A 20,154-nucleotide genomic window follows, 5' to 3' on the forward strand; every position below is an offset into this window, starting at 1 on the left:
CCTGGGCCGAGCAGGCATAAGGCCTTTGTTATTTTCCTTTATACAATGCGTGAGATAAGATCAAATGGGAATTCAATTATAAAAACTTCAGCTTCAAGTCTTCACAATGCGTGACATAAATTTTTAAGTTTCATTCAATGTGAACTTGAGCCAAAATCAGAAAAAAAAAAAAAATTATATATAAATTATACATAAAACTACTTCTAACAATGTCTTTGACATGATATATTGCATGGGCCGTAAATTAAACGGCTCACCCCAAATACTCATGTTCTTATACAAGCATAAAAGTATTCAAAATTAATATGGTTGAAACCGGCGCCCGCGGCTGCTGTCATTGCCGCGCCTTCCACCACTTGAGCTACCACTCCCATTCCTGGACTGTGGGAGTGGGGTATGTGATTGCATACCAGGCTGTTGCCTACAGCAAAGAAAATAAACAAGTTTTAAGTGTACAAGTCAAGCACGCTCTGGAAGTACTAAAAATGTGACAATGTCTCAAACATAATTTTCTTTAATGGCAAGTTTACTGGGCATGCTCTTTGTCCCATGATACCAACAGCACCGATGCTGCCACTGTAACTGATCATTTTAGATGGTTGGATACACTCTATGGAGATGGAAGGTAGGAAGGGAGGGTCTTAATTTGGCAACTCCAAAAGTCAACCAGGAGTCTCAAGAAGTGCAAGAACAATTTTGGGCACTAGGGCTTTTGGTAATGACCAAAAAAAGGCTTTCCTCACATGCTTTGAGACCATACGAGGCTTTCTTCAAACGGCCAGAGGGGGCTTACAGGTTCATGTAACGTGTGAGAGGGAGAACTGTAGGTATAAACAATCCAATGTAATGAACTAATGATGGATCATTAATTGGATAGGAACTGAGACAAAGACTGACAGACAGTGCAGCCAAGTATTAGGACTGATGGAACAGACATTATCATTCAGTATAAGGCATACATTGTGTAATTAACTAGAAAAACCCAGATTATAACACTTACAGGACATATCCGATCCTTCCATCAGGCAAAAGCATTGGCATCATTGACATGCCAGCAGGAGTTGGTCCCCTACCATAGATGAGTGGCTGCAAGAATTTTGCAGCTATATCAGCATTTGCAAGCATAAAATTTGCTAGAATTCTCAGTATTTACAATATAAGCCTATCAGCATAGACAAACCCTGAATGCCTACAAATCTCACACTCATGGTGGTCAAACTGTAGACTTTTTCCTTGAAAAGCATGAGAATTCCATTAGATTTATACTACAACACCATTTGTATTAATATAGTGAAGTTAAAACCAAGTATGGATTATATATAATTATCAATGATAGTGTCCTTCATATTCTTCATGAGGTGATGTGACAGAATCATATAATAAGCTAATACCATGTATTATAAATATTACTTTGGCTTAAAGATATAAAATCGTTAAAGACAGAAAACATAGATTATGGACTACCAATGCCCTGTTTACAGTAATATTAACTCAAGATAAACAAAACTAGGTGAAGCCCCAGAATGTACCAAGTAGTTTATATTTTAAAATAACATGAAAAAATAATATAAATGAACAGCTATTATACCACTAACAATTTTTAATTAAGTACTATTAATGGGATGGAGGGTAAAATCCTGTGCAAGACCTATGGGGTGCATGTGTAACTTACCAATAAAAAAAAATTGGAACCTAACCTTATATGTGACCGGTGTTATGGTTATCAGAACCCACCCATTTCAACAAAATATATATATATATATATATATATATGGGAACCTGTTCAGACTAATGTAGTTAGAAGACCAGGTCCTGCAATTTCTAAGGTAACACATCTCCAACTGGATCCCAATTTGTCCATGTGTTGCAATGGACAGTAATACAATTAAAAACCCTCAGAACCAACAAAAAGAACATCATAAATCAAAAGAAAACATTCTTCCCATTAAAAATATTTCAAGAACTTTCTTTCCCCAACTTTTTTCGGAAAATAAAACAGGGCTCAGAAGTGTTTGGAGAGTGGACAAAAGCATCTTACTTGTGCAAAGCCTGCAGCACCATATCCAGGACCTGCAGCACCGTATCCAGGACCCACCGCACCATAGGGACTACCCATCATTCCATAACCAAGATGAGGTGGGTAGCTTGGGAGTAAGTTTGATTTCTGTGAATTTAGTGCTCCAGAAGGCTTCTGATCTGCTTGTGGCTTTGCAAGAGAACACTCCAAAACTTGACCTATCAATGAGAGCATTTGTCAACAATGCCAGTTCAAGCATGACAAGAGCATGCACAGGATGCAAGAAGCAGGAGAAAAAATACCATCAATTTCATATTTCTCAGTGTTTTGCAATGCCTTCATGGCACTTGACCTTTCTGCGAAGTGAACAAAACCAAATCTGCTTTTTTCCTGTCCTGATTTTGCAGGAGGAAGAGCCACTCTTGTGATCTTTCCATGATGCTCAAACAACTCCCTTAGACGTTCTTGAGTAATGTCTTTTGGTAAATTCTTGACATAGACTGCCTTAACCTATACCAAACAAATTCCTTAAACCATGACCCATAACCTTTAAAAGTACAAGTAAAAAATGCAAATACTTAAAAAGAAGATGTTGTGCATACTCTTTTCCATTGGCTATACATTTATTTGCTTGTGAACCCACAATATCACTCTCCCCTCATTCTTATTGGGGAATGAGATACCATTTGATCTAGAGCTCATTAGCAAGATGCTGTACGTACAAGTAAAATATTCACAAGGTGGTCCAAGGAGAGATTATTCATATGCAGCACAATTTTAGGAGCTACCAATGGGATTTTAAAACTATGAAAACGTTTTATAAGCAAGTATTCCCTTTCTTAATGACATGCAATGGACAGCCATTACCCCTCGTGTAAAGAGGATTCAAGCACCCATCATGGTTGCCTTATATGCAAAACCAAGGGAAACTTTGTGGAATTCTGATTGTAGCATTGTACAAGGTATCCAATGGAGCAAGAAATAGGAAGAAAGAAAAACCTCAAGTAGATACTTAATCAAATGAAACACCATCTTATGTATCATTTTATTGAGAAAATAGCCAAAGGAAGGTATAAAAATAGAAGACCTGAGAAGCAGCAGAGGATTCTGCATTTTTAGGGTCAGCCCAGCTCACAGTTGGGGCATTTTTGTCAAGCTTAAATTGTGGGTTCGACATCTTCTGCCTTGAGTATTCTGCACATGCATGATTATGATACTCAATGAAAGCAAATCCACGGTTTCTGCTGGAATTATGCGGGTCCTGTATAGGTCAAGAAGATGCAATGAATACCAATAATAGATTGAGGCAAAAATGAAGAATAGTGGTAATAGTTTTCAATTACAGATTTGACTATGAAAGTAAGTGTTAAATTTAGAATAAGGAATATAAACAATGATGAACCTAAAAAATAAAAAATAAAATAAGCGATAGAAAATCACAAACCTTCAACAGTTCCACAGAAATGACTCCAGGCCCAATCTCTGTTACAGCCTTCTTCATATCTGCCTCACCCCAATTTCTGGGAACATTACCAATGAATAACCGATGCTTTGCTTGAGATGCTGAACACTTTACCTTTTTTCCCTGGCAAAGAAAGAGGGTGTTAGCAGAAAAGTTGATCCTATGAGAAGTTGAAAGTAAGGCATGCCAACAGCTATTCAGAAATTCTCCAAAATCAACCTCAAACACACAAAAATAAAATATCATAAAAAAATTGAATGCTTGATGGTTGTTCAATTACAAATTAGTGGCACACATAGAGCAAAATTCTGAATTAATAAGCAATGGATGGGACTATTCAAAGGAGAAAATCATCAACAAGAAGTGCACTTAAATTACCTTTAATTCAGAATTATTCAACTCATCAATGGCCCTAGAAGCCAACTCCTTGGTTCTGAAGGTCACAAAAGCATAAGCCTTTGTCCCACCAGAATCTTTACCCTTCATTATTCTAACCTATTGTAAACAAAAAAATATTTAATTAGTTTAACTAAAAAAAGTGAAAACAAGGGCTATTATAATAAAATATATATATATATATATATATATATATTACCTCTGTGACTTCTCCTATGGATTCACAAAAGCTCCTAACATCCTCTTCAGAAGAATCATGAGGAATGTTACCAAGGTACACTTCAGAGCCATGAGGTGGAAGTGAAAGAAGCTCAGAATGCTTTTTTCTCTCATCTTCCTCTGCCTGATCAACTTTCATCTCCTCATCAGCTCCTTTAGCAGCCTCCTTGTCTTCTTCGTCTTCCTCCACCTCCTCTTCTAGCCCTTCCTCTATCTCTTCCTCTTCTTCCTCCACCTCTTCCACTTCCTCCTCTTCCTCTACTTCTTCGTACTCGACCTCTTCCTCCATTGTCTCCTCAGGATCATTGTCTCCATCAAGGTCCACCTGCTCTTCGGATTCCATAGGCTTTTCAGGCTCACTAGGCTTTTCAGCTACATCTGAATTATGAGAGGTTGCAGCACTTGCCCTTGTCCTTGGCATCTTATGTATCTAAAAAGAAAGCTTGCAAGGCAACTGTGAAGGAAGCACAGAAGCCAGAAGCATTGGCAGAAGAAAGAATGCAAATATGGAAAGGTGGAAACAATAAGAGGCCAAAAGGAGTTGCAGAGTAAGAATTTCGAAAGAATTTGTGCCATAAGGCATGGCTCCAAGGATTTGCAATTTGAATGATTCTCGATTAAGGGATCATACATAGTAACAAAGTACAGAGACAGGCAAGAGTGAATTTTGAATGATAATCAAGAGGATGGTGATGCTCAACAGGTGAAAAACAATGAAGCAGTGAATTTCTCAAAATTTAGATACTGACAGTTGCCCAAAAAAATGGCCACTTTATTTGTTTAACTATCTATCTGGAACAATGCATTCAGCAAACAAAGAAAACGGCAAAAATAAGGATGAGTAATTGAGCATTTGTTGGAAATTATAAAGGGATCATTTTTACACAGTAATACAATACAGGCAACAGTACTACAGAGATGAGGTAACATCTACACTTGAAAAGTTTAACCAAATAAATGTGGCAGAATAGAAAGATAGCAGCCAGGGATGGGTCATTAGGTTTGATTATGAACTATCAAAACACAGTCTTCTCCAATCCACCACAACAGTTCCAGTTCCAGACCACATCTTCCATATAAATGTGGGCAATCTGCAATTTGAATCTTGTATTACCACTCTAACCTATCAAGACCAATCTTCAATTTATACCTCAATTGCATTAATTTGAGTAAGCATCTCAAATCCAATACAGGAAAAAGCTGTGCAATTTTTCATTCAGCAATTCCAAAAGGATTCATGAAATAATGGCATTAACAACAATTTAAGAAGTTATTGGATTTGTCTGTGGGTACCAGATATTCTAAACTAAAACCAACTGTAAGACCAAAGGTCTCAAAATTTTTTTATAGGCCCCATTTTTAGGAAAAAAATATGAATGCAAACCAGTCAAAACAACAAAATAACTGGGGCACTAAAGTTAATAAAACCTAATGCTGCAAGAAATAGATAGGTCCTTTCTCATTTCTTGACTTCCAAGTGTCAATAGACCTGAAGTTTCTATACAATGTAGCATGTTCAATGCTTGATACTAAACTAAATCCAGGATGCTAAAAGCATCCCAAGGACGAACTAACAAACTATTTGCCTGACATGCCCATTGGGGTTATACTTTCATTAAACACATTAAACCCATAACCCCATCATTGGGCAATAGACTCGAAACACTAATTATAATCAAGTAACATACGATACATCCCATTAGAAGCAGAAACATATGAGAACATTTAGTTCACAACAACCATTATTTGAGAGCTCTTAAAGGAAAGATATGCACCCTCAGTGCCGGGGTCACATAGGGCCATGCCCTGACCCCCCTTCCCTCCATTTTTTTTTTTCTTAAAATCTTAAATAAATAAATAATGCTTTACATGGAGGGTCACAAAACTTATATGTCTCTAAATAAAATTATTTTTATAATAAAGTAGGAAATTCCTTATATTCATTTAAATAGAGTCACAATCCTATTAGTGATGAGTTTTATATAGCATTTTCTTACTTCATATATTTATAGGAGAAATGTTATGTCCATAATATTTTCACAACGAATCCTAAGTGGCAGGTTGTTATTGGCTGTTACTGGTGGACAGAAAAGTAATTTCATTGTTGGGTTCCAGTAACAACTTACCATGTAGCACTTCTCTATTTATAATAGAGACTTTTATCCTAACAATTATCTTTAAAAAATAAATAAATAAAGGGGTTTTTCTTATTTGCTCCCTCTTCACAAAAATGATAATTGATTAAAGATAAGCTAAACACAACTAACATTTCAGTCAATATTTTCTCAAGCTTGTTGAAGCTCAATAGGTATATATCTCTGAAATACACATTGTGTTTTTGTGCCTATACTACCATTTGTTCATACTAGTAGAAATACAGTATATTTACACAAAGAAAAAAAGAATTCAAAAGGAAAAGCAAACACGACCTAAAGATATTACATTGGCCATAGTAACCCAGAGCTGAGTTCACAAGCTACGAGCTTAAAAAAAAACCCAACAAGCATTAGAACCAAAACCATATCTCCATAATTGAAAACGCAAAGCACATGGATTTTAAAGAAGAAGAAGAAGCAAAAACAAATTGATAAATTGAGAGAGAGAAAAAATTACCAGTAAGAGTAACGAGAAGTGAACCAGTTTGGTTTTTGTTGCTGCTCAAAACCCTAACTGGAATTTTCCAATTGTCAAAGCGCAAAGCAGAAGAGTAGAACAGAACGGAAGAGCTCGACTTTGTTTGTTTGAGTTTGAGTGTTGTGTGCCCTAAATAACTAACAATATTAATTGCTAGCTCAAATCTAGACATTGGGCCTTGGGCCTTGGGATTTGAGTTTGTGGTGTTAGGTCTTATAGTTGTAGATCCCGTCTTGTGTAGCTTGGATTGATAGTTAAATCAATTTGTTCAGATTTTTTCACTTTATTAATTTTTTTTTTAATGAAAATTTAGATTTTTTTTTTTTTTTTTTTACAAAGAACCTTATAGTTCAATTAGCAAATAACACATTTTAGTGTTTTCAACAAAAACATATAAATAAATACTATTTTTTTTAAATATGAATGACTAAAATTTTTTGAATTTTTCAATGTAGTTATTTTATAATCTCTTAAGGATTCTAATACACAATACCCATAAAGGACCCAAAATGATGATCTTAGTCAAAATGTGATCCCGTCACTAAGTTATAAGTTGAAACAAAAATATATTAATTATTCTCTTTTTCTACGACCACAACTTTTACTATAATTTAATGAAGTGGTTGACTATGAATGATGGACAATCACTTTTATATAAATCCACTACTTTTTCTCCACCAATCACAATTAATCACTTAAAAATTGTGATACAAAAGTTGTTGTGTACACATAATTTCTCAAAACAATATCCCAAAAAAAAATAAACTTGGCTAGACTTATCTTGATTTCTTCCATGAACCCTTGAATAGACCAATGAACTTCCTGCGTATCTCCTCAAAAATAACACAGTTGAGCCAACTTTCTTGCTGTTTGAACTGCCATGAAAGCAGCCCTGCCTCACCAATCGGCCCTAGGCGGTTCAATTGGAGGATCAACCTTCGAAAAAGCATGACATGTGAAATTGTGAATGCATCTTATAAGTCTCGCACATTCAGGCATAGGTTCGAACCCCTTTATTAAATCGAAGAGGCAGCCCTCCTCCATCGTATCAAAAATGTCCATTTAGTTTCTCAAAAAAGATAAGTCCAGGTGTTTTGTATTTTCTTGTTTATTTTTTATTTTTTAAACCTGTGTTATAGTAAGATTATACCTCCAAAAAGTGAGATTTTAAAACATTATACTTGACAAAATAAGCTAATTAAGCCAAAATATAGGCTTAGCCAAACACGCTATTACCAAGAGCAATCTTTGGTCATTTCCAAATGGTCCCAGTTTTTTTGAAGCATAGCATAATGCATATACTAATTATGACTATTCATAAGAACCTGCATTTAATAAATTAATCTCATGGGAGTAATTTTTTTTCTTTTCTTTTTTCTCTCATAATGGTTGTAGATTTAATAGAATGAACAACTTAACTTGCCTACAATTATTTGTAAGGTAGTCTCCCAGCGTAGGAGCTAATCCCTAACCCCCTCTCCCATGTTTTACTTCCCTGGGGCAGAGTGAGATCCTCGAGGCGATAAGAACTCCTCCAGACTCCCAAAAATGCAGGAATTTAACAATAGTATATGGAGGAAAAATCCATCATACTACTTAAAATCAACATAGAAAATCGAGTTGACACATCAACTTACGGAAAATGTTGAATGTAAACATGAGTGACTTCTACAATTGTCAAACAGAAAATTCTAAATTCTAGCCATCACATTACTGATAGTTGACCTAAACTCTAGTTTGAGAAATTTCCAGGGGCTGTATTAAAGCTAAACAAGTGATTCAGTGCATCATCATCGCTTCTGCTCATGTTGCCATTAGGTAGGAAGCAGTTTCTAGCTGCATCACAGAGTAAGCTCCATCCATCTCAAAGGAACAAATGTTTAAATTCCCCATTTGCAAGTTGACAAAGCTGATTGTATGTATGTGTGTCTGCCAAAAAGCAAACGTTGTCTTCAGAATTCATAAAAAAAAAATCATAAAAACCAAAGATTATGCACATATAGTTAGAGGAATAAGCAACTATAAAATAAGATTTGTGCAAAAAACTTGAACTTCCATCACGGGAAATCATAAAGATAAAAGCCCCAACATCTAAGTCTATAAGATAACCCCACAATTTGTTCTCTTAACTGGCTTGAACATTGTGTAATTCCTATTGGCAAATTTATGTATCTACTTTTTTTAACGAATAATTTTTATCTGCTTTATGGAGAATGAAATAGTAATACATCTACCAGGGGGCACCAGATGGCCAATTTTATATAATTTCAAAAAAAAAAAAAAAAAAGTTAACCATGACTTTCAGAACTAAGCCATTTTTCTTTTCTCAACAAGAACCATAAGTTAGCCACAAATATATTGAACTAATATAAGCAAGCCAGTTGAATTTGGTGTTGCTCAATAAAACTGTTCTACTTCTTGAAAATGTACTTACCTGCTGGCATAGGTAGTAATTTAGAAATTGATCTGATAATTTGTTGTCCATTAACAACAAATACAGGATCAAGTTTAGACTTGGTTTTTTTTTTTCACAGACAATAAAGTTTAAGGGTTTTTGTCATCATTCAAGTTTAAACACACAAAAAAAAAAAGCCCTGCCCAAGTGCTTACAGATTATTATTATTATTATTATTATTTTTTTTTTATAAGAAAGTGCTTACAGATAAATAAACTAGCCTTTACTAACATGGATGGACGCTTAAGGGTCCAATTAACTTTCAGAGGGCAGCCTTTCAGATATAAGAAACAATGAAATTTCTAGTAATGTCAATGCCGCCAATAGCATTGGTATAGCTCACTGTTAGAAGAGTTTTTAAAATGACAAAGTTAAGCTCCAAACTTTGGAGCTATCTCTTCCAACCCACTAAATGATGAATTATAAGACCATCCACATGCATTATTAAAACAAGTCACATGATTCATTAAAAAAGACGTGATCAAATTACACATGGATAGTCTCTTCAATCACCACATAGTGGGTTGGAGGAAGATAACTCGAAACCAAATTGGAGCTAAGCTTTTTTCTTTTAAAAAAGAACAAAAAGACATACCAAATGTGTTGCCAAAGTTGCTCCATATTTCAGCACGGATGGATTTCTCAGTGTCAGCAATACCAATAACCTCAACAAAATTTGAGAGAGGAACCGGTGGAGAGCCTTTTACAATTATCTGGTTCTCATCAGTAGACTTTCCTGTAACTACTCCACCATCAGATCGCAAAACCTGAATCACTGCCCGGACCCTGCGACCAACGTACAAACGCAGCAGCTCTGCATTGACAAAAACTGAAGGGTTTGACGTATCCATCTCCTGCAAACCACACAGGGAAACACCTTAGTCCAAAGCCCCAATAAATAATTGGCCATTGATAAATGAATACAATCAGTATAAGTAATTTTACAGCAAATAACTGATCTCCATTTTCAAAAAACATACATTTTCATTAATGTCTCCACTATACTACAGGATAAAAACCATTGGAAAAGGCTCAAAACTGCTCCACTGTGAATAGCTATTTACCTAGGCTTTCTGAATGTCTTCTTTCCTAGCTAATCTTCATTTAAAGCTTTCGATTCCTCTAGATTTGATGAAAATTATCACAGTATAACCTTCTTTTATAGGTCTTCATGTCTAAAACCCCCCACTTTTGCCCTGAACTTTGACAGCTTAAAGCCTTATACATAATGCAGGTGTTCTCTCCTGAAGCCCCACTTGGACTAATGGTCATCCTTTTCTAGCTCATCTAAGTTCTAGTATGGGAAATACTTCTACTCCAAACTCAAATCCAATGGAAAGTTTTACAAATATCTTGAGCAAGAGCATTGGCGGCACGGTCAAGCATATTATAAACTAAAAGCCACTGCCTCTGGTGTGTGAGGGATTTACAGATCAGAATGATGTAAGAAAAGAAATAGAAACCAGCAAATAATATTGTCATTGTCATCTAGGCAGGATGATAATCCTAAAACAAGGACTACAAATTATTGCCCAAATTAGAAGGTACCTTCTAGAAGTGGTTTGTGTAGAAACAGCTGTACCATACCAAACCATATGGAATAGTTCAGTGAGAAAAAGGCTAACCACATACTTTTTTCCAAACGTTAACACCACAATTGAAAGCAAATTGCACTCATCAAATTATAATTCACATCAATACAGAAATTTTACGTTATTCTTCTAAAATAAAGTACTTTGATATTCACAATTATCTTATTATCAACTTCAAGGAAGCTAAAATTTTCCACTCTCTCTTCTTAATACAAGTAAATAAACTTCATTGATAGTAAAAAGAGGACAGAACAGAAACAACAAAACAAAACCAAAGCACACAGGATGTGTACTAAGGACAACGAAAGAACAAGCAGATCACATGCGCACTAGCACACACGCACACAAAAAGAGAGAGAGATTATCAGTAAATACCAGAGGACACAACTTGTCAGAAATTTTTCCCTCTCCATTAATGACCCTCCAAAATCATAATCATTTTCACAGATTCAGCTCATCAAAAAGTTAACTTAAGAGAACGCTATCTCATTTGAAAGTGAAGGTAATGTTAAGCAACTTTTTGCCATCCTAGATTATTCATAAGGAGAACCAATTCCTCAGATATCAAACTAAAAACACAGGGAAATGTTGAAAAATCCCCTTTTTTAAAGGATCCCTCCTCCTTCTCTCTCTCTCCTCTCAACTCGCACCTACCACCATCATTACTTTCAACTCATGCCAACTACTGCTCCCTTGTCCTATCACTTTTTCTTGCACAGAACAATTTACGCTTATGTTTCCTACTCTCTTTCCGCTCATACCATTACACAGTTTCACACATGTTTTTTTTTTTTTTTATTATTATTATATATGGGGAGAGAGGATTTGAACTCTGGATGTTTCTATCGGAAATACAAGGAGGTGCCAACCAGTTAAGCTTTGAGGCTCTTGGCCACAGTCTCGCGCATGCTTCAGTAGCCTCACAAGTTTACTCATATGATACTCGAAACTCCAAAAGCACAAACAAGTACTCACAGGCACTCTCACATTCATTCACTAGGACCAACCCTTTTTAACACAGCTATTTCACATTAACAAAAAAAAATATATACATTCCCTTTTGATAAACCATTCTCAGAAGCCAATTTTCACAAATTTTCATTTATAATTAACATTTGAAATCCATCATTACGTGAAAAATTTTTGAAATCGAGATCCAGAAATGATTAATTAACGAAAATGAAATAAGCGAAATTCAACCCAATTTTCAAATGCAAATAAAGTAGCATCTAAAAAAAATGTAATGCAATCAGATCTAAGAGAGCATGGGATATCGATCACGCTAGGGTTTAGGCTACTGTATTAAACAAAAAATTGACTACTAGTACGCTGCGTTTGGTTGCTGAGAAACTGAGTAGGTTTTTTTTTTTTTTTTTTAAATGTAGAAAAGAAACAGTAACGCTAATTTGTAATACTAACATTTTTGTTAGCAAATTGAAAAGTGTGTGATAGTTTACCTGATCCACCAAACAGAATCGCTGCCTGAAAGGAGCTTTAAAGGGCGCGAGTTTTTGAAGGCGGAAAAATGATAATGAGTTTCGAGCCTTTGAGGAGGGCTTTAATATAAATCAGCACATGCACAGCGCCCTTTTTTGCTAGTGGCACTCGACTTTTTTTCTTTTTATAATTTGAGATAGATGATTAAATTTAAATATCTGTTTGGCGTTAATTTAAGTGTGTAGAGTGTGAAACTCATTTTTAAAATTTTGAACTGCTCTTGTCCTTTATTCTCCAAGAACTTGTACATGTGAAGTGCAAGATGGTAATAGCATCCTTAATCTTTATACTTTGTGCCAATTTAGTTTTGTGTTAGAATATTACCTGTCGTTAACTTTTTAATACTTCGGATTTTTTTTTTTTAAAGTTCATGTTAAAATTGGGATTTCAAATCCAGTTGATGTTATGGATTTTGCAAAGTTTTGTTTTGGCTAAATTACAAGTGTCACAGACTTATATTAAAACTTGTCACCGGAATTCATTTTATCAAACAATTCAAATGACATTATATATCGGAATCACAATAGTGAAGTTTTTTTTTTTTTTTTTTTTTTTTTTTTTTTCACTCAGTACTGTATGACTCAATAACATTGTTTGCTCTCTTTTAAAATGATAACAGAGTCATGCTTGTTGTAACTTGTAACCGTAAAAAATTAAAAATAAATATTAAAAAAAAAAAAAAAAAAGAAGGTGGAATCATACTACAAGGGAACATAACACATAACTACAAGAAAAATATACAAGTGAACCGGAGATTTGCCGTTTTTTTTTTTTTTTTTTGATTGGAGAGATTGCCGATGTTAAAACTTAAAGGATTGGATTTGATTTGTTCATCTCAAACAGGCACCTGCTCTATTCTGCAACCATCTGTAGACATGCTTCTTTCTTAGGATGAATACATAGAGCATCACAGCCACCATGGAGCTCATCAGGGTTGTTACTTTCACTCTGCTTCCTATGACCCATTTATTAATTGTCAGTCCATAACCTTTTGCACTGTTCTCAGATCACAAGCCCAGTAGATAACACCTTGTCATGGTGACTACCACCCAAAAGCGTTGAGCGATTTAGCTCCTCTAGCTTCCCATCATCCAAAAGGAATACTCGCTTAGCCATCAAAACTGTTTCCATGCGGTGTGCAATGACCAGTACCTATAAACATACAAGCACAGTACTCGATCCATCATTAAAAAAAAAAGGTGTATTTTTGTGTCTCCGCATTACAACAAGGGAAAAAATTGCATAGATCATCACACAAGATGGCAGTGCACGTTAAAAAACAAACCAGTAAAGGAAATTCTTATAGGCAGGAGCTAGTCCACATTTGTGGATTAGCAGATAACAATACTTCATTAAATTATGGAATATTCTTTATCAATGCTCAAGCAAACGGATTCCAAGCCATAACGATACTTCATTACAGTATAAAAAACTCGACGCTTTACTAACTAAAATGCATACATACAGTTAGAGCTAATAGAATGAGTAATTGTCCTTACAGTATGATTTTCCATTATGCGCTCCATGGCTTGTCTCACCAATAACTCAGACCTACTATCCAAAGCAGAAGTTGCTTCATCCAGTATCAATATAGAGGAGTTCTGATAGAGTGCCCTTGCAAGTGCTAGTCTGCATTAATGAGGAAGCCTATAGTTAATAATCCACAAAGTTTTGCAAAGAACATTAGCTAGACACAGGAAATTAATAGTTACATTAATCAAATCAAAAATCAATTTCATTGGACAGAAACAGTAAAATTGGATTTTCATTTCAAGGTTGTGCCTAGTAATCATATTAACATTACCCAACAACAATTATATTTGATGTTATATCAGAATCAGAGTTCAGATTTAAAGCCTCACCTCTGCTTTTGGCCTCCACTCAAAATCGAGCCCCTTGGTCCAATATTAGTTTTGTACCCTTCTGGAAGTTTTCTGATAAATTCATCAGCATTTGCCGTTTGTGCTGCATGCTCCACACTATCCATGTCAATTTTTGACAACAGATCCTTATAGCCAATGTTTTCAGCAACCGTTCCTGAAAAAAGTGTCTAACACAAAACAAATATTATCATGATAAACCATTTGAACACAATTCCCAAAATTACCATGATTCCATATTTACAATTACAAGTCCCTGATGCATTTCTATAACATATTGATAAAACCCAGCCAAAAGATACCCTGAAAATGGAGCTTTGGACCATGCCTTTTAGGCAAAACATAACACACTAATTCCCTACAAAACAAACTATTTTTCAACTAAGGATCTGGCCAGGTGTATGCCAGTTGTACCTTAGTCCACAGCAATCGGCACATCAAAGTTATATGGATACATAAAAAAACAGCAAATCAAACAACTTCCAGAACTTACGAAAATAAAATAATAATAAAATCTTTTCAGGTACAAGCTTTAGTGTCCGTTTGGATTGAGGGGGAAGGGAGGGAGAGTGGAAGGGAGTAGAGTAAAGTTGGCTGAAAATAGAATAATTTTGGGCCAATTTTACTCTACTCTACTCCTCTCCTCTCCCCTCAATCCAAACGGACCATTAGGTCAACTTATGGGCATCATGAGGTTGAGTAAGACATCATACTTTTGAGGACATTCAGTGAAGCTCCTATAGGTCTTCTACCTTTTCCATCCAAAAAAAGAGGGTGATCTTTAGTAACTTACTATATCCTGAGGAACCAGGCTGACATGTCTCCTCAAACTATCCAACCGGATGTCTTGTATGTTATGGTTATCAATAAGTATGCAACCTGTGTGCAAAGAACAGGTACGAATTCTCAATTAGAAAGAAAAATTAACTTCTCTAAGTGCAAAAATGAATGGTATAAGTTGAGCAATTTGCTGTAGTTCAAAAGAAAGACTAACCAGATAAAGGATCATAAAGCCGGAGAAGCAATTTTACAAGGGTCGTCTTTCCTCCACCAGAGGGCCCAACAAGAGCTATGGTCTCTCCAGCTTGGACATGGAGATTCAATCCATTCAAAACAAAGGGCATATTGTCCCCATATCTAAATGAGATATTGCAAAATTTCACCTCTCCTATGATATTGTACAAGTCAATGGCATCTGATTTCTCAATGACCTGTATTCAAGAATATATTAATTTATGAACTCTCCAGTTTTTTTTTTTTTTTAATTTATTTATCAACATAACAAAAATCACAATATTATCTAAATAAGAGAACAGAGATATTGATCCAAATATTATAATATGAACAAAAGAATATGTTGCTGTCAGTCATTACAAATATTCAATAACATAATTCATTAATTGATATATAACTCCATAGTTCTTAGGCACTAAAATGAATAGCATGCTATACTAGTTTTCAAAGATAACAAATTATATAGCACCAAAAGGCATTACAACCCCATATTAATTATCACTTAAAACATTGCACTAGGAAGCTATCACGTGCAAAGATGCATAAATGACAGAGTTACATGTCCCAAAAAATTCCAGCAGGTGCACCAAAAGAAAAGGTGATTATTGGCATAGAAGAGATCACTACCAAAACTTATTATTCTGAGGAAAAGGCTATCGTTTTTATTCTGAGGAAAAGGCTATCATTTTTATTCTGAATGCTCAACTTCTAAATTTTCTCAATTCTGAAGCATGAAGATGTATTCTCTTTTCTTAAACGTTTCTAACTTTGTGTGTGTGTGTGTGTGTGTGTGTGTGTGTGTGAGAGAGAGAGAGAGAGAGAGAGTCTCAACCACAGATTGTCAATGACAATAATTCTCCAAGGCACCTTTGCCTAAATTAGTGCCAAGAACAAATAAGGGATCGGCTAGACATGACATGTAAATGCAGACTGCATAAATAAGGCATCTAATCAAGGTTTAACAGATAAAGTAATAAACACAAACAGTAAGCTGATATCAATCACAGGTAAACAAGAAGGTTGATGTTTCCCAACAAACTTCTAAGAATTATTATTTTACAATGATCTCATTCTCTCCTTTTTGGAAAATTTTTCTTAATAATTCATAAAGTGTGATCCTCAATATTAAAATAAAAATTAAAAAGAAAAAAAAAAGGCTAAAATTTCAGATAGATGTACCTTAGACTTGAACCTCATCAACTCAAACAGGCGTTCAATAGCTGGTTCTCCTTGCTTCAACTCATTGTATGCCTTTCCCACACCCTGCATGATGCTTTTATATTCAGAGTGATAACTTATGTCAGCTCCTCAACGGCTGAGGCATAATAATAAAAGAATGAACAGCAAAATGGCTCTGTACTATTTTTTTTCCTGAGAGAGAGAGAGAGAGAGAGGAAATAGAGAAGAAGCTAGCAAGAGACCTTTGAACTACCTTTTTTTTTTTTTTTTTTGGTATATGGAACAAGTTAAAGTTACCAGTAGAATGTAATGAAATTCGTGAAAGTTCATGACAGTTTTAAAAACATTAAAAAGGACTGACCCATGAAACAAACAAGCAAAAAAAGGAGAGGGAAAAAATATATTATCAGCATATAGTACTACCTGAATTGGCTCAATTAAAAAAACCAATGATGTTACGAATGAAACCATGCTACAGCCATCAAAAGAACCGCTTGAAACCACCAGTGAGCCAACACAAAATATAAATAATGCTCCAAAATATATAATCTGTGTCATCTGAGGTATGAATGCTTTCATTTTCTTCTTCTTCAAATGTTCACATAAATCAGTGTGAGCAAGCCTTTTAAACCGGGCACTCTCACACGGCTCTGAGTTGCTTGCTTTCACAAATAGAATTGCTGGAAGGGCCTAAAACATGTATAAGATATACAATATAATTAAATCCACGCATTCAAGCATGAAGAAAGCTTAACAGTAGATACACACAAAAGAGAGAGAAATGCCTTTTCAAGAATTTTGACAGGTTATCATGAGTCATCAAAAGACAAGAGTAATAAGAAACCCAACCAAAGTGACATCCAAAACACAAGTTTAAGCAGAGGAGATTTTAAGTAAAAGGAACAGAAGGTACCTCATTTAGATAGGCTGAGAGGGAAGCAATGCTCATACGTGCCCTCTTGGATATCTTTCTAAGTTTCTCACCAAGATAGGCAATGGAAAGAGCCATACACGGAATTACCTATAATTGTACCACACAAACCCTTAATCAAATACACAACCAGCAACCACCAAAATATTTTCAACGAAATACTCCTAATTTGTTCCTCACCATAGCTGAAATCAAAGAAAGCACAGGGCTGATCATTAACATCTGTGCTGCCATTGCGGACAATTGCAAAGTACTGGGTACAATGGTCTGCAAACAAAAGCAAGCACACACATAATGGTTACTAACTCCATACATGTGACTACCTCCTAAGACCTTGAAAATTCAATAACTACGTCGACAACATTTTAAAAATAGCAATACATACCGCCTTCTAAATCATAATAAAACATCATTAAGTCATTAACTACACAAATTAGCTATTTAAATTATTGATGATCTGATAAATTCCAATTCTCTCATTTCACAATAAATGGATAAGATTCTGAGAACTGGGTTCTTTTGTAGGAGTTTAAAAGAGCGTTTTTAAAATTCAAAACTCTGTTTTGCAACCAGAACTCCACGTAGCTCTTTTACATACACTCATTTTAAACTCAAAACACAGTTTGTCAAACAGCTTATACAAACACACCCATAAACACTGAGTGATCATATTCATTTCCCAATAAACTAATACAACAAACTCACATTGAGAATAGCGTAGATCGTATCGGCCACATCGGCGGCCTCAGCAGTGATCCGATACGCGATATCTCCAGACGAAACAGCACCTGAAGATTCAAAAAACGCAAGGTCCCTCTGCAGGACCCGGTCAAAAACATGGAACCTAATTCGAAACCCGGCGTTCAAAGCAGCGTCCCACAGGAACGCTTGCTGCCAGTAACTGGCGACGAATCGGACCAACAGCAAAGCCCCCAAGACCAAACCCTGGTCTCTCAACTTGAGGGCGGTGGTGGTGGTGGTGGTGGTGACGGTGGAGGAGAATTGGGAGAGCTTGGGGACGAGCTTGGAGAGGGAGAAGACAGAGATGAGGCTGCAGAGCCAGCCGAATAATATGGGTTTGTGCTGAGAGAGGAGGTAAGGTTTGAGGGAATTGAGGGTTTTGGAGAGAGAGGGATTGGGGTTTGAAGGGAGCTTTTGTGTGGAGTTGAGGGGTTTGAAGGTGGAGGAGTTTTTGGGAGGGAGGAGTGGTGGAATTGGGGGAGTGGAGAAGGGAGAGTGTTTGTGTTTGTGTCTGTGTTTGAGTTTGAGGAGTTTAGAGGGTGGTGGAGATGGAGGGTTCAGAAGAAAGAGAGACATTCTGTTATTTTTGGAGGGAGATGGAGAAGAGGAAGGCAAATTTTGCTTAATAGGAAAATTTTAGGAAAATAACACTAGCAAAGTTATTTAGTTACTTAGGCTCTTTTTAAAAATTGGGTTTAATAAATTCAAATTCCAATCTAAAATCAAGTATAGTAAACTTGAGTTTTAATTTGTTATACAACGTTAGAATATCACGCAACCTAAACTAATTGAAACTCAAGTTTGATAAACTCAATTTTGGGTTGAAACTCAAGTTTTAGAAATAGTCTACATAATTAAATAACTTCGCTCACGTACTATCCACCTAAAATTTTCTTTAAAAAAATACTATTTTGCAAATTTTGTCAGAAGAGAAATGACATTTTTAGAGGAAAAGATATAAGAGGTTTTTTTTTTTTTTCAAAGAAATAGTTTTAAAGCTATGATTACTCATTATCATAAGACACACCTATGATTTTTGGTATTGTTAGGGGATGAACCTAAGTTTTTTATTTGATGACAAAAAACTTTATTAGTTGAACTAATTAAAACTCACAGTTGTAATTGACAACACTAAAATTTGGGCCAATACCAAACATATACAAAATATTTCAAAAATAACCAAATTTGGTCCATAAATATACGCTCTGCTAACTATTTTACCCATTTTTTTTTAATGAATTAGAGGGAAAGCTGAGTTAAATAGCAGGTTCTTTTTATTTTGTAATTTGTTCAGGACTTTTTCAGGTAGATAAAAGAGTTCAAGGGTAAAAGGGTGTAAAATATGGTTGGATCTTTGAATTTAAAAAATGTCCCACATAGGGCTGTTCAGTTAGTTTTATTTCGAAGGCCATGCAGGTTTTACTTATAGGATATAAGATTATGTGTTCAAGTTTGATTCAGTTTGTTGGTCGATCAATCTACAGCTTATTTACGAGCTATTTAATTATTATTTTTTTCATTATGTGCAGGGGCGGCTTGATGCATTTGGGGGCTTAAGGCGAAAATTAATCATCTTACTTAGATGTAAAATTATTACTAATTAACATGAACTACATAGAATTTTTTTTTTTTTTGAATTTTTAAGAAAAAAAAATTTTGACAAAATTTTTCATACTTGTTGATGTGGTAGATTGATAGTGGTAAGTAAAACAGTGGTGTTAGTGGTAGATTTAGATGAAAACTAGTAAAAGTTTGCTAATTAAACTCTTATTATTATTCTTTTTTTTTTAGAAGTGCAACATTCACAATATTTTTTACAACAAATCCTAGATTTTAAACTGTTTTTTGTTTTTTATTTGAAAATATCACTATAATTATTTTTTTGCCATCAACAATAGGCTGTAATAACTTGCTACTTAGCATTAGTTGTACAAGTGTTGTGAAAAATATTGTGGACGACGTTGCATTTTTCTCTATTTTTTATTTTTTTTTCATCTAATAAAAAAAATTATTTTATTTATTGATTATAAATAATCCTATTGGTTAAAATTTAGGGGCCTTTTTTTTACTTGGGACCTTAGGTGGTTGCATTTTTTGCTCCACCATAGAGCCGGCCCTGATTATGTGATAAAACCAT

At 35.1% G+C, this 20,154-nt stretch overlaps 3 protein-coding genes across 6 annotated transcripts; all 3 read right to left on the reverse strand.

Moving 5' to 3' along the window:
• Window positions 1-55: 55 nt before the first annotated feature.
• LOC126692147 (heterogeneous nuclear ribonucleoprotein Q) lies at window positions 56-6,874 on the reverse strand. 4 transcript variants are annotated; one of them, XM_050387643.1, is made up of 9 exons: window positions 6,708-6,874; window positions 4,075-4,548; window positions 3,858-3,974; window positions 3,462-3,602; window positions 3,105-3,278; window positions 2,320-2,527; window positions 2,039-2,235; window positions 1,001-1,086; window positions 56-421 (listed from the first exon to the last, which is right to left on the reverse strand). In XM_050387643.1, exons 2-9 carry the CDS (start codon window positions 4,513-4,515, stop codon window positions 301-303), a joined length of 1,485 nt encoding a protein of 494 aa, XP_050243600.1. In that variant the 5' UTR covers window positions 4,516-4,548; window positions 6,708-6,874; the 3' UTR covers window positions 56-300. The 4 variants fall into 4 exon arrangements, with proteins under 4 accessions (XP_050243600.1, XP_050243602.1, XP_050243601.1 ...); XM_050387645.1 differs by having other exon boundaries at window positions 4,075-4,524; window positions 6,708-6,868; XM_050387644.1 differs by having other exon boundaries at window positions 4,075-4,886; window positions 6,708-6,866.
• A 1,426-nt stretch (window positions 6,875-8,300) lies between these two features.
• LOC126692150 (replication protein A 14 kDa subunit B) lies at window positions 8,301-12,399 on the reverse strand. Its single transcript, XM_050387651.1, has 3 exons — window positions 12,233-12,399; window positions 9,779-10,037; window positions 8,301-8,657 (listed from the first exon to the last, which is right to left on the reverse strand). The coding sequence occupies exons 2-3, from the start codon at window positions 10,032-10,034 to the stop codon at window positions 8,593-8,595; spliced, it is 321 nt and encodes a 106-aa protein (XP_050243608.1). The 5' UTR covers window positions 10,035-10,037; window positions 12,233-12,399; the 3' UTR covers window positions 8,301-8,592.
• Window positions 12,400-13,027: 628 nt separating this feature from the next.
• Window positions 13,028-18,638, reverse strand: LOC126692149 (ABC transporter B family member 29, chloroplastic). Its single transcript, XM_050387650.1, has 10 exons — window positions 17,982-18,638; window positions 17,457-17,543; window positions 17,259-17,366; window positions 16,769-17,035; window positions 16,346-16,429; window positions 15,147-15,363; window positions 14,946-15,031; window positions 14,135-14,322; window positions 13,772-13,901; window positions 13,028-13,424 (listed from the first exon to the last, which is right to left on the reverse strand). Exons 1-10 carry the CDS (start codon window positions 18,591-18,593, stop codon window positions 13,275-13,277), a joined length of 1,929 nt encoding a protein of 642 aa, XP_050243607.1. The 5' UTR covers window positions 18,594-18,638; the 3' UTR covers window positions 13,028-13,274.
• Between the last annotated feature and the right edge of the window lie 1,516 nt (window positions 18,639-20,154).

Source organism: Quercus robur, chromosome 7, assembly GCF_932294415.1.
Source record: "Quercus robur chromosome 7, dhQueRobu3.1, whole genome shotgun sequence".
Classification (NCBI taxonomy): domain Eukaryota; kingdom Viridiplantae; phylum Streptophyta; class Magnoliopsida; order Fagales; family Fagaceae; genus Quercus; species Quercus robur.